The sequence below is a fragment of the Dendropsophus ebraccatus genome, chromosome 14, assembly GCF_027789765.1.
Source record: "Dendropsophus ebraccatus isolate aDenEbr1 chromosome 14, aDenEbr1.pat, whole genome shotgun sequence".
NCBI classification, from domain to species: Eukaryota; Metazoa; Chordata; class Amphibia; order Anura; family Hylidae; genus Dendropsophus; species Dendropsophus ebraccatus.
The window spans coordinates 66,279,599-66,306,103 of record NC_091467.1 but is presented as its reverse complement, the minus strand read 5'-3'; the positions used below and the strand labels follow the sequence as shown (position 1 = coordinate 66,306,103).

Sequence of the window (26,505 nt, the reverse complement as noted above, 5' to 3'; positions counted from 1 at the left end):
CCTTTTTTCTCCGTCCTTTCACCACATTTACTGTTAAATTTAACCCCTTCGGGACCAGGCTAATTTTCGTTTTTGCATTTTCGTTTTTTCCTTCTTGTGCTTAAAAGGCCATAGCACTTGCATTTTTACACCTACAGACCCACATGAGCCCTTATTTTTTGGGTCACTAATTGCATTTTGCAATGACAGGCTGAATTTTTGCATAAAGTACACTGCGAAACGCAAAAAAAATTCAAAGTGTGGTGAAATTGAAAAAAAAAAAACGCATTTCTTTTATTTGGGGGGACTGTGTTTTTACGCTATTCGCCCTGGGGTAAAACTGACTTGTTATGCATGTTCCTCAAGTTGTTAAGATTAAAACGATATATAAAATGTATAACTTATATTATCTGATGGCCTATAAAAAATTCAAACCATTGTTAACAAATATACGTTCCTTAAAATCGCTCTATTCCCAGGCTTATAACGCTTTTATCCTTTGGTCTATGGGGCTGTGTCAGGTGTCATTTTTTGCACCAAGATGTTTACTTTCTATTGATACCTTGATTGCGCATATACGACTTTTTGATCGCTTTTTATTACATTTTTTCTGGATTTGATGCGACCAAAAATGCGCAATTTTGCACTTTGGGATTTTTTTGCGCTGACGCCGTTTACCGTGCGAGATCAGTTCGGGCGATTACGCACGCGGAGATACCAAACATGTTTTTATTTATTTATTTACTTTTATTTAAAACCTGGGAAAAGGGGGGTGATTCAGACTTTTATTAGGGAAGGGGGCTTTTAATTAATTACAACACTTTTTTTTTTTTTTACACATATACTAGAAGCCGCCCTGGGGTTAGGGTTATTCCCCCTGGGGGACTTCTAGTATATACACTTTGATCTCTCATTGAGATCTTTGCTGTATAGATATACAGCAAAGATCAATGAGATCGGAACTCGTTTGCTTTCGGCTGCTGCAGCCGAAAACAAACGAGTGCCGAGCCGGGGACAGCGCCATCTTGGAGCGGTCCCCGTCCGGCTTCAGTAACGGAGATTGCTCCTCCGGAACAACGTCCCGAGAGGAGATCTCCGCCACTGGACACCAGGGAAATGCTGTATCCTGTAATCGGATGCAGCTGTCATGTTTGACAGCTGCATCTGATTACTGTATTAGCGGGCACGGCGATCGGACCGTGCCCGCTAATACCGGCGGTCCCGGGCTACAAGCGGCACCCGGGACCGCCGCGGTTCAGAGCGGGGTCTCCGCGCGGCCCCGCTCTGAACGCCCGCACCCGCGCGAGGACGTACAGTTACGTCCTTGTGCGGGAAAGGGTTAAAGGGGTTATCCAGCGCTACAAAAACATGGCCACTTTCCCCCTTCTGTTGTCTCGAGTTTGGGTGGGGTTTTGAAACTCAGTTCCATTGAAGTAAATGGAGCTTAATTGCAAACCGCACCTGAACTGGAGACAACAGTAGGGGGAAAAGTGGCCATGTTTTTGTAGCGCTGAATAACCCCTTTAATGAACTTTTCAGTTAAAACCACATCCAAAGGCCAATCAGTCCACCTGAACCAGAATAATGTACCAACTGCTGTCATTGTAATGATGGGCGGCCAAAACACAAAATGACTGACGTCATTTTAAAAAATAATAAACAGAGAGAAAAAAAAAAAACATCATGTGAACATAGCCTACCACTCACCGTATTCCAACTCTCTATTTTCCCATCGCAGCTCTGTGAGGGCTTGTTTTTTGCGGGGTGATCCTGGCCAGATGGGAGAGTCACTTACATTCTCACCCCCTAGATGCTGCAGTAGTAGCTACTGATCGTGACATGTGAGGGGTTAAACAACTAGGATTGGAGTTATCTCTGATCCCTTCCCCATGGACTCCTGGACTCCACTCCTGAGCCCACTCCATATAACCTTCCCGACACCATATAACAATGACATAATTGTACATCAGATTTCCAGAATGTTTGATGGAATGTTTCCATCCACAAGATATGTCATAAATATCTTGTAGATGTGGGTCCCACCTATAGCGAATGAAGGGGCTTGATACCATCCAATCCTATAATAGTTATAAAACAGTTGAGTGTGTTTGCTCAGCTGTTCCAATAACTCCCATAAACCCGAATGAAGAGAGACGCGACCACCTCTACGTTCTTCCTCCTTCTCCACCTGGATGCGGCAGCGGCTGGCTTTTACGTTAGAAGGCAGGACGGTGTTTGCAGGGCGGTGGACCACCATTCTTAACATCTGTGGGAGATTTATGGGAATATTGGTTTAAGGTATGAAAAAAATTATTTTGGCGTTAACCCAAAATAGTAATGAACTTCACCAGCAAAGCATCTGCGGAACTTCTCCTTATGGGCTCTATATCATCTCATTGTAACCTCGGCCCAGTGATGGCCTCCTGGTCTAGAGCAGCTCGCCAGCTGTTGCAAAACTTTTGGCCTGGACAGCCAAAGCTTTAGCTTTAGCTGTCCAGTCATGATGGGAATTGTAGTTTTGCAACAGCTGGAGGGCCAAACGTTCCCCATCCCTGGTCTGGAGGGAAAACCAACCCTGGTTTTCCCCTATGTGGCCGATGACACATGAAATAGAGCAGGGAAAAAAAACCTTGATGTACGGAGAGAATACTATTATTTGTATAGAGCTTTGTGACTTCCATCTGGCATCTGCTCTGACCTGATTCGTTGCCAAGTGGAAATGCTGAACGTCTGATTAGCTTTGTGAATGTTGTTCTAAGATCTCTATGATCCTTCCTGAATTTAATCCCCGGTTTATGAGCTTCCAGGGGCGGCAGTGGGACATGGGCTGAATTTGTCTATCAGGATGAAGTGGCGCTCAAACCTCTTAATATAGGATAATGTCTTTCCTTTCCTCCCATATGATATAGTAACATGGCTTTGTTTCAAAATTTCCACTAGTCTGGGGTCTTATATTACCTGACCCTTACATGGGTGCGGTGGGGTACAGAGATGGGACAAGATGTTCTGATGCCCTAAGCAAACCTTCCATATACACCCACCCTTGTAACAGTGACAGCTTATATTACCAATGGTACTATGTGAAAACATATCAGAATCACTATCATAGTGCTGGTCTCATATCAATACTAATACCATTCACCCTACTAAATATATACCATGTATACCATCTATAATATCTAAATTATACCTATAGTGCCCATGTAATAGTACAAACTATTATCACCACTTATTATATATCATACATAGTGCCTGTATGAATAGCACCAGCCATAGTGCCCATGGAAAACTGTCATCATCTATATCATCCGTATACCTTTACATCTGTATAGATCTGCGAAGCGTCCATAGTGTTTCCTATAGAATAGAACCAACCATACTGACCATGTGATAGTACCAATTACCTTCATCATCTATATAGTTTTGTATAATAGTATGAATCCTATTGCTAATGTATCAGTACTGCTCTGTCTCTATATAAACCAGCCATAGTGTCTGTACAATACTTCCATTCACAGTGTCTATATAATAGTACCATCCATAGTGCGAATTTAAGAGTGCCAACCATCATGTTTATCGTCCATACAGATCTATATAATGTCTATATAAGAGTATGAATCCTAGTGCTCATGTATTAGTACCACTCTAACTCTGTATAAGCCATCCTTGCGCGTTTAAAAGTCTATATAACAGTACCCGTCATAATGTCTATGTGATAGTACCAATCATCGTCATCATCTATATCATCCATATAGATCTGTACAAATCTATAAATCATCATAGTGTCTATACAATTGTTCTATCAACAATAGATTATGTCTATATAATAGTACCGGCTATAGTGTCCATGTTACAGTACCAATAGGTTTACTCAACTATGCCATCCTTAGGGTCCTATTCCATGGGCTGATGGGGGCCCGATCAATAAGGTAAACGAGCGCCGATCTGCTAGATCTCGTTTACTGGGCCTATCCAATGGCCCGATAATTGTTTAGCAAGGGCTGCAGGGACATCGTTACTGATGTCCTTGCAGCCCTTGTTTAAACACATTACCTAAGCATGTTGCAGGGCTTCTCATGCGCTCCTTCTTCCTCCCCTTCCCGCGCGCAGCAGCAGCTTCGGTGCGGCCTGTCTGAGCTGACAGACCACTCAGCCAATCACTGGCCGCGGTGGTCCTGGCCAGTGATTGGCTGAGCAGTCCGTTAGCTAAGACAGGCCGCACCGAAGCTGCTGCTGTGCGCGGACCTGCAACATGCTTAGGTAAAGCAAGGTGCTTGTGAAATCGTTGGTCACCCGCTGCGCATCGCTATTCCACACAGTGATGCGCGGTTGGTGCCCAATGATTTTAGGTTTGAACCTAAACAAACAGTCAGCCGATGAAACAATCATTGGCTGATCGTTGTCTCTATTCCACGGAGCAATAAACGGCCGAATCGGGCCGATTCGGACGCTTATCGCTTCGTGGAATTAGGCCCCTTATACTAGTAATATGGTACTATCTATAAAGTCAGACCACCATACTGATGCCGGGGCAGTGGGACCATAGACAATGGCTTTTGCTGTCTGCCCTTTGGGCCCTATTCCCCGGACGATTATTGTTCACATAAACGTTAACAATTAACAATCTCAAAAGACCGCTATTGCGAAAGACCTGAAAACGTTCACTCATTTCCATGGAACGATAATCGTTACTTATGATCGTATTTGCGATCGTTTTTCTTCGCTATTTCTTCGCTATTGCATTCGTATCTACTGCGAACGACCGAACAATGTCTTATTTAATGCGAACGATTTGCGAACGTTTTGCAAACGAGCAACGATAAAAGAAGGTCAAGGTCTTATAAAGCGATCAACGATTTCTTGTTCGGTCGTTAATCGTTAACTGCATTTCAATCGAACGATTATTGTTTAGATTCGAACGATTTAACGATAATCTGAACGATAATCGTCCGGTGTCTTGACTGTGTGGTACGTGCATGGATCCCTTCCTGATTGAGATATATATATATATACGGTCCCATATGTTTAGGCTACGGTTCCATGACACTTGTGTTGTCTCTATGAGGGGAATTTTGCCCCCATCACAGGCGTTACGACATGGTTGAAATTTCTCTGATGGTCCAAAGTCTTTTTTTTCTTTTCTTTTTTTTACAGTTGTATTATTGTTATATCATGGCAGTTTTGCTCTGTCGAGGATTGTGGCTACCGGGTTATTAATCACAGTAAGCTGGGTGGGGGGACACGGCCCCCCGATGAGATTACATTAAAAGCTTTAAGAATCTCGTCTCCTTACTTAAGAAGCCGTGTGGAATTTTTAGGGTCTCGGGGATGTGAATTTATCATCGCTGTTATTGACTCGCGCAGAGAAGATGTTTACATCTAATGGGAGACAAAGTGCTAAGACCTGACTGAGAGAAAGATGAATAGGCGAGAGAGTGGGAGTAGTATATGTGAATATGTATCTGCCAGCCCGGCTGAGTGTGAAGACGCCGTGCTATTAAGGGATGGGTGTAATACATGTGCCGTGCTACCGAGGGTCTCACCGAGGAACCTCAATTGTTGGAGTTTCTTGGTAAACTATTATTCCTATTGAGATAAGTGGACAGAAAGCATTTCATTGTGCTAAGTATCACCGAGGCAGAAACATGCTCACATTATCATTTTATAGAGAGTTATTTCATATACAACCTTGATTTACTGTGTACATACATTACATTACTGATCCTGAGTTACATCTTGTATTATACTCCAGAGCTGCACTCACTATTCTGCTGGTGGGGTCACTGTGTACATACATTACTGATCCTGAGTTACATCCTGTATTATACTCCAGAGCTGCACTCACTATTCTGCTGGTGGGGTCACTGTGTACATACATTACTGATCCTGAGATACATCCTGTATTATACTCCAGAGCTGCACTCACTATTCTGCTGGTAGGGTCACTGTGTACATACATACATTACTGATCCTGAGTTACATCAAGTATTATACTTCAGAGCTGTATTCACTATTCTACACGTCTATGAGACAATTTATGTGAATGTGGAACCTTGTGTAACTTTGTATCCCATTCCTTCCATGACCAGTGACTATGTAGAGTGCAGGAATGCTGCGGGTCAGCAGCAGTCTGTGCCCCCCTGGTGCAGTGTGCGCCCCCCTGATAGACTTAGTCTGTGCGCTCCTCATTGTTTAGTAAATAATCCCATAACTTGTATCATTGCGGGTAAACAGAGAGCGGGTGTGATGGGCATATGATGTGTTATATTAACAAGAGGGGAGACATCTGCTGGAACACATGTTCCCTCTCAGTATCCGCCCGTCACAGTCCGCTGATTCATGATCTCCAATGTATATACTCGCTGAAGAAAGGAAAGCCGGCCCTGAGTAATTATTATTCTAATATGTGGTCAGAGAGTAGCAGAGCTGTGTATGTTACCAGGAGGGAGACACGCACGGTGCACACTGCAACATTAACACCGGACCCTCTAATTCTCTCATCCGGAACAAAAGAGAATTTACCTCCTTATAACATATAGCAGATTTGGATGTCTGAACACATAGTAACAAGCAGCAAATGACACGGGCTATACAGTCTAATACAGGGGATCCCGAAAAACACGCTGCTCAATGAGTGACGCATATAGCTATAGACATTGTGAGGATACACTGAGTATATAGGTCAGGATCGTTTCCTGTATATACTGGAGGTAAAAAAAAAAAAAGCCTATGAAAGTATCTAAGCCTGATATGTTTGATACTACCTGCATAGATAATGCATCTTAGGCTGCGTCTACACTGTATAGACTGCACATAGTGCCACTCTAGATGAGCTGGTGTATCTAAGACTGCAATGTGTTCTAACCACTCACCTTCCCAATCTACCTAGAGACCCATGGCCCTCTACCAGTCCTCTCACCTTCCTGATTTATCTACTAGAGCAATGGTCTTGCCCAATCTACCTAGAAGTCCATGGGCCCTACCAATCCCCCCCCCCCCCCACACACACACACACTTTCCTGATCTAGCTAGAGATTTATGATCATCTATCAGTCCTCTCACCTTCCCAATCTGCCTAGAGATGCATGGTCCCCTACCAGTCCCCCCACTTTTCTTATCTACAGAGATCTCTGGTCCTCTACCATTCCTTTTACTTTACCTTCTCAATCTACCTAGAAATTCATGGTCTCCTGCCAGTCCTCCCACCTTCCTCTTCTACTTAGAGTTTCATGGTTCCCTCCCTTATCTACATAAAGATCTAAGGCTTCCTGCCAGTTCTCCCACTTGCCCAATCTATCTATAGGTCCATGGTCCCCTGCCAGTCCTTTCACTTTCTTGATCTACCCAGAGAGCCATGGCCCCCTACCAGTCTTCCCAACTTCCTGATCTACCTAAATATCTATGGTCCTCTACCAGTCCTCCCATCTACTTAGAGATGCGTGGTCCTCTACCAGTCCTCCCATTTGCCTAGATACCCATGGTCCTCTACCAGTCCTCCCATTTGCCTAGATATCCATGGTCCTCTACCAGTCCTCCTATTTGCCTAGATATCCATGGTCCTCCCCTTTCCTCCCATCTGCCTAGATATTCATGGTCCTCTACCAGTCCTCCTATTTGCCTAGATATCCATGGTCCTCTCCCTTTCCTCCCATCTGCCTAGATATCCATGGTCCTCTACCAGTCCTCCCATCTGCCTAGATATCCATGGTCCTTTATCAGTCCTTCCATCTGCCTAGACATCCATGGTCCTCTAACAGTCCTCCCATCTGCCTAGAGATGCATGGTCTCCTGCTGGTATGTTAAGGACTCCATAATGATTCATTACACTGGGAACCTTACATCTTCTCAGGCATCTCTCTTTGACACCTCTCTGTCCAGACACATGCTTGTAGTTAGCTAATAACATGGCTGGATTATTAAATATGAGGCCTTTTCCATCACTTATCTCCTCCAGATGTCACTTCACCAGTCCTCCATGCAGCTGCCGTCCCTCTCCATAGCTCGTCTCTAGCAGCAGAGACCACACAGGCTGAGGGACTCTATAGCTGAATCTGCAATCCAGATGCAGGGAAATGAAAGTCCTTGGCAACCCTGCCGATAATGACCGAGTATTAGTGATCGTCAGAGGTGTATACTGCCGGCAACGTCCCATAAATAGCCGCTGCTACACTCAACCCTGTCAGCTCTGCTATACGCCTATCGTCTCACACAGAAAAAAGCACTGATAGAATAGAGATTAGATACAATACCTCAACAGAGAGTACCACACATGATAGGCTTAGATATGGCAGCCCAGCAGACAGTATCACACCATAGACCTGGATGAACTAACTCCAAAGACAATATCACATGTGATAGATTAAGATGGTCTCAAAAGACAGTATCACACATGATAAGCTTAGATACATGGACTCGGTAGACAGTATTGCACATGGTAGATTTTGATACATACGTCTAGAATACATCATTACACAGGCTTAAAGGGATTGTCCACCAAATTTTTTTTGTTCTTTTTTATTTCAAATCATCTGGCGCCAAGAAAGTGCCAGAGATTTGTAATTTACTTCTATTAAAAAATCTCTAGTCTTGCAGTACTTATCAGCTGCTGTACATCCTGCAGGAAGTGGTATTTATTCCAATCTGGCGAGCAGGAGTGGTTTTCTATGGGATTTGCTACTGCTCTGGACAGTTCTTGACATGGACAGAGGTGGCAGCAGAGAGCACTGTGTCTGGAAAAAATACACCACTTCCTGCAGGACATACAGCAGCTGAAGATGAGATTTTTTAATAGACTTTAATTACAAATATTTGGGACTTTCTGGCACCAGTTGATTTGAAAGAATTTTTTGGGGCATAAACAACCCCTTAAAATACAGAAGCTCTTCTGTCAGTATCACACATGATAAGCTTAGATACACCAGCTCATCAGCCAGTAAGTCCCCTTGTCTGCCCTCGGGATTTGACTATCTCTGAGCACAGTGTCTTGTGTCTCATTACAAAGTATTTGACTATTGGCTTGAATTACAAAATGCAAATCTTACAGCTCAACCCAAACTCTGCTTTCCATAAGGATTCTGAAATTCAGCTTCATTTTAAAGGATTGGGTTTCAGAAGTTTTCTCTCTTAAAGAGGATCTGTACAAATATTACATACCAAGATTTTTTATTTTATTTTTGCAAAGTTTGGAACGAGTTCATAATGAAGGCAGCTGAACAATAAAATACACATAAAAAACAACGGTATGCCACCTGCCTGCGCTCCCTCAGTGTCCTCCTACGGTCTCTGTTGTCTCCAGCCACCTCTACCACGCTCAGCCAGTCACTTGACACAACGCTGTCCTGTCTTAGTCAGTCAGTGATTGGCTGAGCGGGCTGTCACTTAGCCAAACGGTATGTGCACACTACGGAATCCCGGCGGATCGCACCCGCTTGCAAATGCGTGCATTTCCGCTGGTCCCATAGGCTTCAGTCTATGTTTGCCAGATTCCGCTGCCCACCCGAAGAAAGACCGGGTTCATTCTTTGGGCTGATGGCAGAATCTGGCAAACCATAGAATGAAGCCTATGGGACCAGCCGAGATGCGCACGTTTGCCAGCGTCTGTGAGCGAGTGCGAGCTGCTGAATCCGTGGCGGGTGATCCGCAGGATTTCCGTAGTGTGCACATACCCAATCACTGACTTTCTGAGACAGGACAGCACCAGAGAAGCTGAGACAGGATTGGCCGAGTGGGATGTCATTTCATAGACAAGAGTGTCAATCACTGGTTGGTGCTGTCTCAATCAGTGATTGGCTGAGCGGGCTGAAGGCGGTTGCGGAGGACACCGAAGGACACTGGAGGAGCACAGACAAGTAAGTAGAGATGAACTGCTGAACCAAACTAAACTTTTAATGTTCAGTTCAGACAAATCTCAAGTTTGCCTCAAAGTTTGGCGAACCTGCCGAACCAAAATTAAAAATTCGATCATCTCTAGTAGCCAACTTAATAACGTGAACTAAATTTTAATAATTGGAGTGAGTGATGGGTATGATGATGCAGTCAGGGGTTGCGTATTCGGCGTACACTCCACTCCATCTAAGAACTCAAACGTTTGGCATTTCACAGCTGCAGAAGTTGGATGACGCCCTAAGGCTGCCACATTTTCTTTGGGTTAACCACAGATTTTGTCCCACATAGGGATTTTTTTAAGTGTTTTTAATCATGTTTTTCAGAGTTGTTTCCTTTTTTGGTATAATAAAATAATGTTTTTGTGAATGAATTATAGTTTGTGGAGTGCACTCTCTATTCTGTGTCTTGTCTTTTTTGTATTTATTGCTAGGGCTGCCAGGAAGACATTAGTACAGTCTATGGCCTAGGGCTGTATCCATGTTTTCCAGGACTCCCTAGGGTGGCAAGTTTGGCAAGTCTGCTCAACACTAGTCTTGATCCCTACATGTCTTGAAACTAAGACTATAAAAAAACATCAGTCCGTCCTCAGACAGTATCAAGTACCCTCAGTGTAAAAACCTGTCCATGACCAAACCAGACATATTGAACATAGTCCATATGGTGTTTGGTGTTGACCACCTTCCTCAGAAGCCGCACCTTTAACCCCATATTCTATAAACTGTATATTCTCTAGTAAATCAAACTAGAGGGACGAGAGCCACTCTGTTGACTCAAAGATGACAAATGACTCGGAAGCTTCACACATAGTAGACGTCCCATTGTTGGAGGTCACTACCGTCCCTCTAAAAAGCTCTTCTTAAAAACACCCCGGATAAAGGTGTAATCCCCAGACAATCCCATATAATATCCCTAATGTAAATAATTTACTCCTGAAGAGGCTTAATGGATGGATGAAGAAGCAGTGAGAGTCCGGTTGAGTAAAACTGGAAGAGATGTCCCCGATGAGGAGTAGAGAAGAATTTACGGGAACCGTTGACTAAGAGTTGACCACAATATCGAAGCTTTCTCGGATCTTCTGGAAACACGTGTTTGTTTATGCAGAGCTCTTGACTTTTTGAGTTTGTGAAGGCTTTTTTGGGTGAAGGTGAAGACGGATGGTTTTTCTGGTTGCGTTTCCTCAGGAGCATCATTCCATAATGGGCTCTTTGACAAATATCTCCCGCAGCGTTGAGGATTTACGGCCGGCTGAAGCTTTTATTTGCGATGATTGGGAGCTATATATACAGTATCTACATGTTACCTGGTTTTATCGCTGACCGGAGAGCCATCTAAAGTTTCAATAATGAATAATTACACTTTTAACTTGCTATCATCATTTGTCCTACAAGCACTGACGTCCTTGGAGAGCGATCGCGCTGATGAAAGGACGGCTGCCATATGGTGCATCACAATCCCGCACCTCTGCAGATGTGGAACTTAAAGGCGCAGATACGGATAGGCGGTGCAGCACATAGTGTGAAGCGGGCTGGTAATGTCAGAATGGAAGGATAACGGCGGACGAGTTGGGGAAATGCTGAGGAGGATCATTTCTACCGGGCCTCCTGATAGCAACTAAGGCTGACGTGAATTATTTGATCTCAGCGGCAGCAGGCACGTTTATAATGCGTCCTATTGCCACAATTCCACACCAAGAGGAGACGGGCTACAAAAATATGTCCAAAAACACCTAATCGCACAATATAAATATAGTAATACCTGCAAAGCAATATTTAGATTCACACCTGCAGGATTCTGTGCATTTATTAAAATTTAGGTCAAGAAATCTCCAGGCACTCCCCCTCCCATCTTTCTCCTCCCCCTTCCATAGTCTTGCCTTGCTTGTAACTTGATCCCTGAGCTAGCTAAAGGTCTGAGCTGTTTTTCATAATTAAAGACAGCAAGGAGAGGAAGGGTGGAAAGGGGGTGTTTGATAACAGGAGAAGGAAGCATTTTTGTCTGGTAAGATATATTACAAAGTTACTAATATTTACTTGTACTGTTGATCTATGCAAACTTTGTTGAAATGACAATGCCTGTTTACATTTTTTGACCCCCTAATATATGTATTGCATAAATCATGGTGGATCCCACTGAACATGGGTGTAATTTTTAGGGAGAAATGAATGGCCCAAAAGTGCCTCTGCCAGACAAGAAGATACCCACATTGGCACATTCCTGGCTGATAATCAGCCTGTGTAAAAGGCCATTTAGCCTCCACTTTTCCTTGACTCAAAAGCAAGAAGAGATCAATAGCAAAACTGTTTTAAAGGGAACCAGTCAGCACAATTGTTCTGTTATGGTTCCCAGCAGCACGGTATAGACAGGGGCGTAACTAGAAAGGGCTGGGCCCCATAGCAAACTTTTGATTGGGCCTCCTCTCCCCCCCTATCCCACTGTAGGTAATCCCCCTGTTTGTAAGCCCTCTGTCCAGTAGATAGCATATGTTAGGAATCTCCCCTGGTATCCACTCAGTAGATAGTGCCCCCATGGTAGGCATCTCCCCTAGTTTCCCCTGTGGTAGGCATCTCACCTGGTATCCCACCATAGTGCCCCCTAAAATAGACATCTCCGCTAATATCCTACCCCCAGTGCTTAGTGTCCCCCAATGTAGGAATCTCCCTGGGTAGTAGGATGGCAGCTCAGGAGGCCCAGTGTATTGCAAGGATGGGCCCATAGCAGCCACTATGGCTTCTACAGTGGTAGTTACGCCCCTGGGTATAGATATACTTTGAATCTTGCGGAGCATACCATTACAAAGGGGAAAAACATGAGCCATATCAGACCAATCATGCTGGAGAAGTCCGGCGGATTATACAATCTTGCAGGCAGCAGGGGTGTAATTGATTACAAGCACAGACTTACCTCTCCCTGCCCCCGCGGGGAGCAGCAGGACTGGCCTCGGGACCCCCGCTGGAAGGCATTTTCCCCCAAGTTGTGATGACAATTTTCCCCGAGTTGGTAAAAGTGCCTGTCCCAGATGATGGACTGGTCGCTCAGCCAATTAGTGACTGGAGCGACTGAGCAGCCAGTCCATCAGCCAGGTCATGAAGGGGACACCCCAAAGATCCTGGAGCCTGTTTGGGGTCCCACAGCCGCTCCTGCTGCTTACCACGGGGACAGGGAGAGGTAAGTTAGTACTTGTAATCGATTTCCCCCCTGCTGGCTGCTGGCTTTTATAATCCCCCAGACTCCTCCTTTAAGTTGAGACAGCTCTTTCACTGCAAACCTAAAGTGGGAGAACAGCAACAGCTGCAGGTTATGAAGGAGGACAATGGACAAACAATGGCACCGGCCTAGCTACTACGGTAGGGCTTGTGTAGTTCCTCTAGTGTAATGAATCGCAACGTGTTGCTCACCAGCTGTTTCTGAACTACAATTCCCAGCCATGCAGCTGCCAGGGTTATGCTGGGACTTGTAGTTCTGAAACAGCTGTAGAGGATCACTGCTGTTGTCTATGTTCTTTCTGGTTGTTACTCATGTATCTTCTGCTCATAGGTGAGAATAAATCCGGCCAGCGCTCTCCTTGGTGTCATCTAACCCTTACTATGGTTTCCACCACTATGTATGTAGATTATAAGACCATAGCCGAGACTCTGCCGCTATATATCAGGCGGGGTGCTCCGGATCAGTGAATAAAGGGGGGGGGGGGGGGTGTTACTTGGCGTCGCTGAGAGTTGGCTTTGAACGGCCATTTGTTTTCATTCCACGAATCATACCTCTGAGACCTTAATGGCAGCGCGCGTATCATCAAGCCCAGGACGGGGGCTCAATTGTCCACCTGAACGTAATATTTCACTGTCACCGCGGGACACAGGCAATTTAGACATCATTATCCAGCCAAAGCGAAATCATATCTTCCGGGTTTACAAGGGAATTAACAAAGGCGGCTTAATTACCGTATGTAAAGCGGCGGCCATTGTGCTGTCACTATGACGACCGTCTTCTGCGCTGGAATCTGGAGAGCGGTCCTGTAATAAGCCAAAGGAAAGAAATAGGACAATACCATAAGAATTCAATGGTATAGGCAGATAGCAATTATATGTACGCTAATGGCTGGACCGGGGTGGGCTCTATACAAAAATAATGGGGTCCTATGAAATGGTCACATGACCCTGACATATGAGTTCATTTCATACTGGGCTATTGTTGAGTACAATGTGTAAACAGTATACTGTAGGCTCCTAAGCTCCCTCTAGTGGTGACTGCAGGAAGCCGAGAGATTTGGAGCTCTATACCAATGTCCCGGCAGCTATAAAAATATACAGTATAATATATTAAAGGGCTAGTTCACAAAAAAAATTCTTTCAAATCAACTGGTGCCAGAAAGTGCTAGACATTTGTAAGTTACTTCTATTAAACAATCTCAAGTCTTCCAATACTTATCAGCTGCTGGATGCCCTGCAGGAAGTGGTGTATTCTTTTCAGTCTGACACAGTGCTCTTTGCTGCCACCTCTGTCCATGTCAGGAACTGTTCAGAGCAGGAGAGGTTTTCTATGAGGATTTCATACTGCTCTGGACAGTTCCTGACATGGACAGAGGTGGCAGCAGAGAGCACCGTGTCGGACTGGAAAGAGTACACCACTTCCTGCAGGACATACAGCGGCTGATAAGTACTGGAGGACTTGAGTTTTTTTTTTTTTTTTTTTATAGAAGTAAATTACAAATCTCTTGTACTTTCCGGCACCAGTTGAAAACATATACAAGTGTATGTTAGCATACAGTATTACCAGCTCAACAGACTGTATCACACACAATAGACTTAGATACACCAGCCAAGTTGACGGTATCACACATAATATGATAAGACATACCTGCTGAAAAGGCAATATAACACATGTTTTAAATATATCTGCTCAGTGTACCGTATCACATATGGTTGGCTTAGATACACTCAGCAGACTGTATCACACATGATAGAAGAGCCACACCTGTTCTGCTCTCTATGCTCTCAGACAGCATTACACATGATAGATTTAGATACCTCAGATTGACAGTAACATGTGACAGCTCAGCAGACAATATTACAGATGAAAGGCCTAGATACATTGGCTCAGTAGTACCCCAGTATCCACTATACATATCAGCGCAGTATCCACTATACATATCCACTCCAGTATACATTATACAGGTATATATGCACCCCAGTATACACTATACATATCAGCGCAGTATACACTATACATATCCACACCAGTATACACTATACATATCAGCGCAGTATACACTATACATATCCACACCAGTATACACTATACATATCAGCGCAGTATACACTATACATATCCACTCCAGTATACATTATACAGGTATATACACCCTAGTATACACTATACATGACAGCGCAGTATACACTATACATATCCACTGCAGTATACATTATACAGGTATATATGCACCGCAGTGTACACTATACATATTCACCCCGGTATTCCTCAGTACATACTATACCTACACACCCTAGTATACACTGTACATATACACCATAGTATACAATATATATATATATATACACACACACCCCAGTATACACTGTACTTATACACCCTAGTTTACACTATACATATACACCCTAGTATACGCTATACATATAAACCCTAGTATACACTATACATACACACCCTAGTATACGCTATACATATACACCCTAGTATACGCTATACATACACACCCTAGTATACGCTATACATACACACCCTAGTATACGCTATACATACACACCCTAGTATACGCTATACATACACACCCTAGTATACGCTATACATATACACCCTAGTATACGCTATACATACACACCCTAGTATACGCTATACATACACACCCTAGTATACGCTATACATATACACCCTAGTATACGCTATACATACACACCCTAGTATACGCTATACATACACACCCTAGTATACGCTATACATACACACCCTAGTATACGCTATACATACACACCCTAGTATACGCTATACATATACACCCTAGTATACGCTATACATACACACCCTAGTATACACTATACATATACACCCTAGTATATACTATACGGTATACGGCAATCTCCGGGTTCTGCGGGCACAGCTGCGGTGGGGCGAGGTCTCCCGGAGACTCATCCATAAATGGAGAGGTGAGCGATGGATCTGAGCTCCAGATGGAATCACAAGACTGGGAAATGACACAGAGATTGTCTGATATTCAGCGAGGTGAAGATCTGAGGGATTATCAGTCTGGAGCCCTGGGTGAGGGCTGACCAGGGGGGCACAGGTTATCCCCCCACCCACCTCACCCATTCTGCTCCATACATCACCAGAACATTCAGAGATGGAGACATCAGCCACATATAGAACAACTATAGTAGAGATAGATTGATTGATTGATGGATAGGACATGACAGGCACAGATAGATAGATAGATAGATAGATAGGAGATAGATAGATAGATAGATAGATAGATAGATAGATAGGAGATAGATAGATAGATAGATAGATAGATAGATAGATAGATAGGAGATAGATAGATAGATAGGAGATAGATAAATAGATAGATAGGAGATAGATAGATATATAGATAGATAGATAGGAGATAGATAGATAGGAGATAGATAGATAGATAGATAGATAGATAGATAGATAGATAGATAGATAGATAGATAGATAGATAGATAGACAGGAGATAGATAGATAGATAGATAGATAGATAGATAGATAGATAGATAGGAGATAGATAGATAGATAGATAGATAGATAGAAGATAGATAGAAGATAGATAGGAGAGAGATAGATGGATGCAGTTAGCTGTTAGATACATCTCGGTCAGTACATTCGGGGACGGTTGTCATGTGCCCCATTTCTCATCCTGATCTCATGTTGTGGACATCACATATAAGCAGGGATGGGTCTTTCTCCTTCCACCTGATCCCCATTTTTGCCTGGAGCTAGCAGCCCCCCCAGCTGTCCTCCGCCTCTGGACGCCCTGGATGTGTAATTTCCGCAGCAGCTGAGGCCCTGGGTGTGGTTCGCCCTGACTATAAAGCTGCTGCCTAGACTATGGGGCACATTGTATCATTGCCTCTCATATAAAACATTCCGTAAAAACATTCATAAAAATAAAACCAGAATAGTTCTATGGGTGTAAATCTGAGTGACATCCGGTATGGCTGCCATGATGGCGGGAACATCTGCTACATATTCTGATGGACATGCATCTCTGTAATGCTGCGACGTCTTCCAAGTCTTGGGTTGTCTAAACTCCTGTAAACCTGTCGTAGACCGGTTCACATGGGAGCCCACCTGTTTACAGGTGCGGGCAGTGGATCAGTCACTATGCCGCCATACTGTGACTGGGTAACACCGCCACTCCAGATCTGACCAATACCGCCATACTATGACTGGATAACACCGCCATACCAGACCTGACCAATACCGCCATACTGTGACTGGATAACAGCGCCACACCAGACCTGACCAACACCACCATACTGTGACTGGGTAACACTGCCACACCAGACCTGACCAACACCACCATACTGTGACTGGGTAACACCGCCACACTAGACCTGATCAATACCGCCATACTGTGACTGGGTAACACCGCCATACCAAACCTGAACAATACCGCCATACTGTGACTGGATAACACCGCCACACCTGACCTGACCAATACCACCATACTGTAACTGGATAACACCGCCACACCAGACCTGAACAATACCGCCATACTGTGACTGGATAACACCGCCACACCTGACCTGAGCAATACCGCCATACTGTGACTGGATAACACCGCCACACCAGACCTGACCAATACCGCCATGCTGTGACTGGATAACACCGCCACACCAGACCTGACCAATACCGCCATACTGTGACTGGATAACACCGCCACACCAGACCTGACCAATACCGCCATACTGTGACTGGATAACACAGCCACACCAGACCTGACCAATATCACCATACTGTGACTGGATAACACTGCCACACCAGACCTGAACAATACCGCCATACTGTGAGTGGATAACACCGCCATACCAGACCTGACCAATACCACCATACTGTGACTTGATAACACTGCCACACCAGACCTGATACTACCATACAGTGACTGAATAACACCGCCAAACCTGACCAATACCACCATACTATGAATGGATAACACCGCCATACCAGACCTGACCAATACCGCCATACTGTGACTGGATAACACAGCCACACCAGACCTGAACAATACTGCCATACTGTGACTGGATAACACCGCCACACTTGACCTGACCAATACCACCATACTGTGACTGGATAACACCGCCACACCTGACCTGACCAATACCACCATACTGTGACTGGATAAAACTGCCACACCAGACCTGACCAATACCGCCATACTGTGACTGGATAACACCGCCATACCAAACCTGATCACCACCATACTGTGACTGGATAACACCACCATACCAGACCTGATCACCACCATACTGTGACTGGATAACACCACCATACCAGACCTGACCAATACCGCCATACTATGACTTGGTAACACAGCCACACCAGACCTTAACAATACTGCCATACTGTGACTGGATAACACCGCCACACCTGACCTGACCAATACCGCCATACTGTGACTGGATAACACTGCCACACCACACCTGAACAATACCGCCATACTGTGACTGGATAGCACCGCCATACCAGACCTGACCAATACCGCCATACTGTGACTGGATAACACCGCCACACCTGACCTGACCAATACCGCAATACTGTGACTGGATAACACCGCCACACCTGACCTAACCAATACCGCAATACTGTGACTGGATAACACTGCCACACCACACCTGAACAATACAGCCATACTGTGACTGGATAACACAACCATACCAAACCTGATCACCACCATACTGTGACTGGGTAACACAGCCACCCCAGACCTGAACAATACCGCCATACTGTGACTGGATAACACCGCCACACATGACCTCACCAATACCGCCATACTGTGACTGGATAACACTGCCACACCAGACCTGACCAATACCGCCATACTGTGACTGGATAACACCGCCATACCAAACCTGATCACCACCATACTGTGAATGGGTAACACAGCCACACCAGACCTGAACAATACCGCCATACTGTGAGTGGATAACACCGCCACACATGACCTCACCAATACCGCCATACTGTGACTGGATAACACTGCCACACCAGACCTGACCAATACCGCCATACTGTGACTGGATAACACCGCCATACCAAACCTGATCACCACCATACTGTGACTGGGTAACACAGCCACACCTGACCTCACCAATACCGCCATACTGTGACTGGATAACACTGCCACACCTGACCAATACCACCATACTGTGACTGGATAACACTGCCACACCAGACCTGACCAATACCGCCATGCTGTGACTGGATAACACCGCCATACCAAACCTGATCACCACCATACTGTGACTGGGTAACACAGCCATTCCAGACCTGACCAATACCGCAATACTGTGACTGGCTAACATTGCCACACAGACCTGACCAATACTGCCATACTGTGACCGGATAACACCGCCAGACCCGACCAATACCACCATACTGTGACTGGATAATACCTCCATACCAGACCTGACCACTTCCACCATACTGTGACTTGATAACACTGCCACACCACACCAGACCTAATACTACCATACAGTGACTGAAAAACACCGCCAAACCTGACCAATACCACCATACTATGAATGGATAACACCGCCATACCAGACCTGACCAATACCGCCATACTGTGACTGGGTAACACAGCCACACCAGACCTGAACAATACCGCCATACTGTGACTGGATAACACCGCCACACTTGACCTGACCAATACCGCCATACTGTGACTGGATAACACCGCCATACCAAACCTGATCACCACCATACTGTGACTGGATAACACCGCCATACCAGACCTAATACCAACATACTGTGACTGGATAACACCCCCATACCAGACCTGATCACCACCATACTGTGACTGGATAACACCACCAGACCTGACCAATACCGCCATACTGTGACTGGATAACACCACCATACCAGACCTGACCAATACCGCCATACTGTGACTGGATAATACCACCATACCAGACCTGACCACTATCACCATACTGTGACTTGATAACACTGCCACACCACACCAGACCTGATACTACCATACCGTGACTGGATAACACTGCCATACCTGACCAATACCACCATACTATGAATGGATAACACCGCCATACCAGACCTGACCAACACCACCATAACTCCCCCCCCCCGGATCGGTCTGATGAATTATAGTAGTTACAGTAAAATAGAGATGGCTCAGGCCATGTAATACGGTCTTTGTGAGAAACTGGAGTGGACCTGTGTGAAGTAACACAATCCTGGGTGGGCTCCTGTGAAGAGAACAGGGACCTGGAACAGAGTCCATATAATTGAAGATCGAAGAGAAAACATTTTGGATCTCCCCGCTATGTTCTTTATATAAAGGATCTGCCTCTATATCTATCCTATAAGTAATCCTTTTCGTGTATTAGTGGGAGGTATTCGGCCCATGTGGATCCTTTCTTGTTACGTCTGTATCTTCAATCCTCTTCATGCTAAGAAGAGACGTCTTGTTCCTTCCTTCTGCTACACATCGGCCGTATGCCCCAGACACCCCCGGACCCCTGGATTAATGCTCACAGTAATGAGTCTTCATTCTTAGTGGTGTCCTTATTACATCTCAAAGTCAAAGGATCATTAATCAAAAGATACTCAACTTTGTATTCAAGGAGAGGGGTGTGTAATTCGCAGTGAGGGGGGGGGGGGGGGGGGTCGCTGGGCCGGGGATTCAGATTAATGATTTATGAGGCATTTGGGGGAGATTTAAAGCATTCTGCTTCCTATAAGAACGGGGTCAGGTGCCCTATTCAAATCAACATGAAAATTAAATAAGGAAATTGCACTTTTAAATGGCTGGGGAAATAGGGTTATCGGAGGGGACTCTGTTATTAACCTTGAGCTGGAGATTCTCGCTGCGCAGGCCTTGTATTGCAAACCCTCTCTGGGTGAGTCTATAGACTTCCATAATGTATGGTCTGTCACCACTACTGGACTCAGGGGTGTTGTATTTGCTGCTATCAGGGGGGCACATCATCTTTGTCTTGGCCTGATAGTTGCAAAACCCACAGGTTACATATAAATTGACTCCCAACTGGTTTAATTTTTGGATATCGAAATTTGTCCTGTTCTCCAACTTCAAATTCCCTTCCTCCTAGTAGTTTTTGTGTCTTGGCCACAGTGATGATGCGATGCACTTGACATATGACCCAGCAGCGGTGATAGCGTTGTCAGTATGGACGGCCCTTCATTGCTGCAGCTACTAATAAGGTCAAGTTTTATCAAGGGGTATGTTCACACATGTTGGATTTCTACACTGCAAATCTGACACTATCTTACGGACCTATTACACGAAACGAATATTGGCCCTATTCAGCTGATATTGGCCGTTATGGCCAATAATCGTCTCAAGTAACAGAAGACAGCGATGAGCCGAGATGAACGATATCGGCTGATCATTGTCTGTCATTGTCTTTCAACATGTTGAAAGACAAACAACTTAGATAGCAGTGATCTCCTGCCGTCGCTCCGTGGAATAGGAGTGGTGGCAGCAGACCGTACCTTTCTTCTATGGGCCACCCAGGCAGCCCCCCGCAGCTCCCCCAGCTCTTGCCTGCTCGCTGCCAATGCGTGTAATAGTGACGGCAGCGAGTGTGGAACGAGGAGCAAGCGAGCGCTAACATCCATCGCCCTGTGTAATAGGGGCTTTACAACAAGACGTACAAATTACAGCGAGTCCGCGTAAGTATTAGGCCCAGTACATGACTTCAGTCCACTGGCTTCTCCATGTAGAATCCACAGAGATGAGTATCAGCTATTACCATTACCATACATATAGGGTGACGTTCATTAAGTCCGGCGTTTTTTGCGCCGGGCCTAAAAAATGTCCCCCCATCTCCGACAGTACGGAGATTTACGGAGCCCACTGCCTCTACATAAATTCCGTGCGCACCAGTGTGTGCGCAAGGAAACTCTGAGTTGGCGTGGGTTTCCTTATCATTATGCGTTGCAAAAAATGATAAATGAAGCGGGCCCAAAGTCCACGCCCTCCGTTCCGCCCCCTCCACACCCCCTCCCTGCCCCACTGGCGAAGGTGACGTAAAATGGCCAGATGCGAAAATTTTATTTGCAAAACGGCCATTTGCGAATAAATTAATTTGCATCTGGCCATTTTACGCCAAAAAATACAACTTTTTATTTTGATTATTTTTGAGAATTGGAGACATTGAAATCCATATTAAATCAACAATAACCGAAATGTTTTTATTGTGACTGTGGAGCTTAGTAGTGGCATCTCCACTCCAGGAGGTAACTAAACCAGCCAGGTTCTTCAACTTTTTGGTTTCGTCTTGTTAACTTGCAAAAATAGAAGGGAGCGGGAGGTTGTCACGGCTCCGCCCCTCTGTAACATGGTCTTGTGTTTTCTATACTCTAAGGCTGCATTCACACGTTCCGGGAAGTTGTCCGTGCTCACGGATCCGTGCGCACGGACAATTTTACAGCCCATTGCTTTCTATGGGGCTATTCAGATGTTCTGTGATTTCACGGATCCGTGATCCGTTCTGTTAAAAAATAGGACATGTCATTACTCGGAACGGATGCACGGAAAGGATTCCCCATAGAAATCAATGAGATCCGTGTTTTTCACGGATGCACACGGATGTGACATCCGTGTTCATCCATGAAAAACACGGATGTGATGTAATCAATGTCATTTAAAATGCTGTAAGACAGATCCGTGAAAAAAACGGACACGGATATAAAACGGATGCAAAACGGACTGTTTTGCACGGATCACGGAGGTTGCTGCCGGACCACAATCACGGACCGGGAAAATCACCGAACGTGTGAATGCAGCCTTAATCTTAAATGTATAGTCATTTCTGTCGGAGTAAAATGAGTCGTGGATTCGTCTCTTTCTCCTTGACGCTTTATTAACAAGACCCAAAATAAAACAAACGTAAGGGAAGATTAATCCTGTGACCCCTTGTGTGTTGCCAATCCATCAGGGAATGGGGGTCTTCAAATGAAATAAAGACACAAACTTCATATGCATAATGTAGAATTAGGTGCTGGTCCGGGAGGGGGACATCACCATAACCCAATACTGTTTCCCCGGGGCTCTACTCGGGGGTGTTGACATTGAATTAGATTCCCTTTATTTTCTTCTTCATGTCTTACATACTAATACCAGGGTCACTCCAGAGGTTCAGGAATGGCTCCTAAGCTACGACTTGTTGGGAGACCCAGGAGAACCATCCATATGGGTGTATTTCTGTTCATTCTTCATATCAATAAAACTATTTCCTGCAATTAGTATTTCAGACCTGGATCTATATTGGAGAGAGAGCGGCTGGGATGATTCCGAACCTAAGCTGAACCTGGCCATATACAATCCATAGATTATGACTGAAGACAATGGATTAACCTGGTAGGTTGAAATTTTACCTATCCTCGTTTATTGGACCTGATAATCGGGCAGCGAGGGCTGCATAGACATCATTAGCGATGTCCATGCGGCCCTTGCCCAAACACCTGACGCTTTACCTCTCCCCGCTCCTGATCGTCTCTCCTGTGCTCCACAGCTTCCCGGTCCCAGCGGCTGCAGCATTTGAGCGTCCTGTCAGCTGACAGGCCACTCAGCCAATCACAGGACGGGACCACCATGGCCTGTGATTGGCTGAGAGGCCTGTCAGCAAACAGGACGCTCAGATGATGAAGCCATAGGGAAGCTGCAGAGCACAGGAGAGAAGACCAGGAGTGGGGAGAGGTAAGTTATCATGTGTTTGGGCAATTGTTGGGCGCACATTGCTATTACATGTAGCGCTTGACAATTTTAGGTCCAAACTTAAACCAATGATCAGCCGATTATCGGTTCGTGTAATAAGGCCCTTAGTGTGGTGGAAGTGAGCTGCTGGCCTGGAAATCTTTGGTCCTGGATGCTCCCAAAGTAAGGCTTTATTCACACGTCCTGAAAAATTGTCCGTGGGGGCGGATCCGTGACCACAGACAATTTTAGGGGACATTGAACTCTATGGGTCTATTCAAACGATCCGTGCACGGACTGCTCAATAGAAGCAGACATTTCTGGCAAATGTCGGGCAAACATTTTAGGCTCCGCACTTTCCAACGCCATCCTGACCTTTGCCTCCTCATAGTGTCCTAAATAATGTCCCCCTTGGCTGGTAGGTGCCACCATTAGGTAGTTAAGTGCCCTTCAATAAACAGAAATGCCCTACAGTAAGTAGAGAGTTTCCTGCAGTAGGTAAAGTAGAGCTGCCCTTTCCCCTGTACAGTGCCCCACAGTAGATAGAGTGGGCCCCCTCTGTAGGTACAGGGCCCCTAGCAGGTGGAGTTTCCCCCCAGTATTTACAGTTGCCCCCTCAGTAGAAAAAGTGCCTCTTAGTAGGTACAGTTGCCTCCTCAATAAGTACAGTGTTCCCTAAGTAGGTAGAGTGGCCCCCTCGGTAGCTAGAGTGCCCCTAGTAGGTGGAGTTTGCCCCCAGTAGGTACAGTTGCCCCCTCAGTAGAAAAAGTGGCTTTTAGTAGGTACAGTTGCCCCCTCAATAGGTACAGTGTTCCCCAAGTAGGTAGAGTGGCCCCCTAATAAGCAGAGTTGCACTGCTGGTACAATCTGCCTGAAAAAGACTCACTCAGCAGAGTTACTATTGCTAGTACTGAGGCTTAGTAAAGGCTGGTTGCAATAGAAACCAATTGGCACCCTGCTGTTGCAGGTCAGTGAAACAATAGTAGTACTACAAATAGTAGTACTACAAATCGCTAATTAAAATAAAAGGGAGACATTATGATACATGGGTGCGCCAAGACCACCAGAGTGTAAGAAGCGTTTTGTAGCAGCTGATCGCTCTGGTAAGGTGTTTTATCATATATCCTAACAGGATGTGTGACCAGGTACACCCCTTTTCGTTGCTCGCTCCATGATAGGCCTTATTTATTCAGGTTTGCTTTGTATACCAGACAGAATTTAGCCACGATGAGGAGACGCTTTCCCCTCCACAAATATTTACATGTTGTTCTTGTGCTTTTCAGGCACTAATTGGTATCTAGCACAGTTTCCTCACTAGAAGAGCCGTAATGAAGACATTTGAAAGCTATTAGCCCAGATGGTTGTCATATGTATGCAAATGAGGAGCAAATTGAATTTTTTTTGTGTGTCCCTTCTCACCACCTGTCCTATCAGGAAAGTCTTACTGCAGAAAGACGAGACCCCGGCACATCTCCGCTAATCTGTCACTGCGGATTAATTAGGATCCCGGCATTAATCATCATTTGCTCCAATGTGCAAAGGATACAGCATGTTCTTTCCTTCAGAGACGGCGTAAGCTGATGCACGCAGCTAGACTCAAGGACACATGCTGCAAACTCCTGGGTGGCAAAATTTTCCTAATAATCATTGGGTAATCCTGGTAAGATCCTGCGAGATAGTACTGAGGTGGTGATCAGCTACACAGTAGATACATAGGCTTGTACAGGTTTAGGGAGACACCATGACTCCTTGCTTTGTGGTTAGATATGCACAAGCCAAAAAGACAGAAATGGCTGCACATCGCACCCATGGTCCTTTCTTTCCATGTCGCATTTTGTGGTTAGATATGATGGGAGTGGTTGCACAATATTATCGGTTGGTTACCAGTTTAGAGTCAATATGGAGGATTTATTAATCATTTTCAGCCCAGTCTCCACTATGTTCAGGATTGGTGCCCAAACCAAGAAACCTAACTCCTCCCCCCTTTTATGCACATATACAGAAGCTCCACCCCCAGTGTGCTGTTAGGTGTGGTCTCCGCCTCCTTTTACATTTTATGGTTAAAGGACAAGTGCCATGAAAAACTTTTTCCCAGTATTTGAAGCACATTACAAAGTTATATAACTGTGTAATATGCTTCAATCACCTATCTGCCTCCCTTCCCTGTCTTTTCCCCCCTCCACCCCCCACCAGGAAGTGTCCTAACTCACACAGACCTAATTACTGTCGTCACCGTCACCAAGCTCTTCTCTCAGCTCCTTCTCCTGTTACACTAGCCTCCCCCCTCCCCTGCCTTGTCAGGTGACTCAGCTTGCTCAGCTCCCATTGGCTGAACAACTGCAAGCCATCACTTGTAGACCAGCCCTCCTGCTGATGACTCATCCTCACAAGAAGGTGCTTTCTGGTGACAGTGACGACAGTAATTAGGTCTGTGTGAGTTAGGACATTTCCTGGTGGGGGGTGGAGGGGGGAAAAGACAGGGAAGGGTGGCAGATAGGTGATTGAAGCACATTACAGAGTTATATAACTTTGTAATGTGCTTCAATTACTGGGAAAAAGTTTTTCATGGCACTTGTCCTTTAAGCTTGATACATTGATATTACTTCCTCCCAATAGATTGATCACTACTTGTTATGTCTGTGGCTTCTACAGATATGACATGTTGCTTTTTTATGATGTCACTGACTCCTAATAATACAATTTGTTGGTGT

At 45.1% G+C, this 26,505-nt stretch overlaps 1 protein-coding gene across 5 annotated transcripts in view; it reads right to left on the bottom strand.

The window, feature by feature from the left end:
- COX10 (cytochrome c oxidase assembly factor heme A:farnesyltransferase COX10) overlaps nt 1-26,505 on the bottom strand; it is a 343,376-nt gene that overhangs the window by 118,782 nt on the left and 198,089 nt on the right. For 4 of the 5 annotated variants that reach the window (XM_069953299.1, XM_069953302.1, XM_069953303.1 and 1 more), the window contains one exon: nt 13,800-13,871. The exons of the other annotated variant lie outside the window; for it this stretch is intronic. In XM_069953299.1, coding sequence (XP_069809400.1) covers nt 13,800-13,871 — 72 coding nt within the window. Of the gene's footprint in view, nt 1-13,799; nt 13,872-26,505 lie in introns of those variants that run through there. 5 annotated transcript variants of the gene reach the window in all.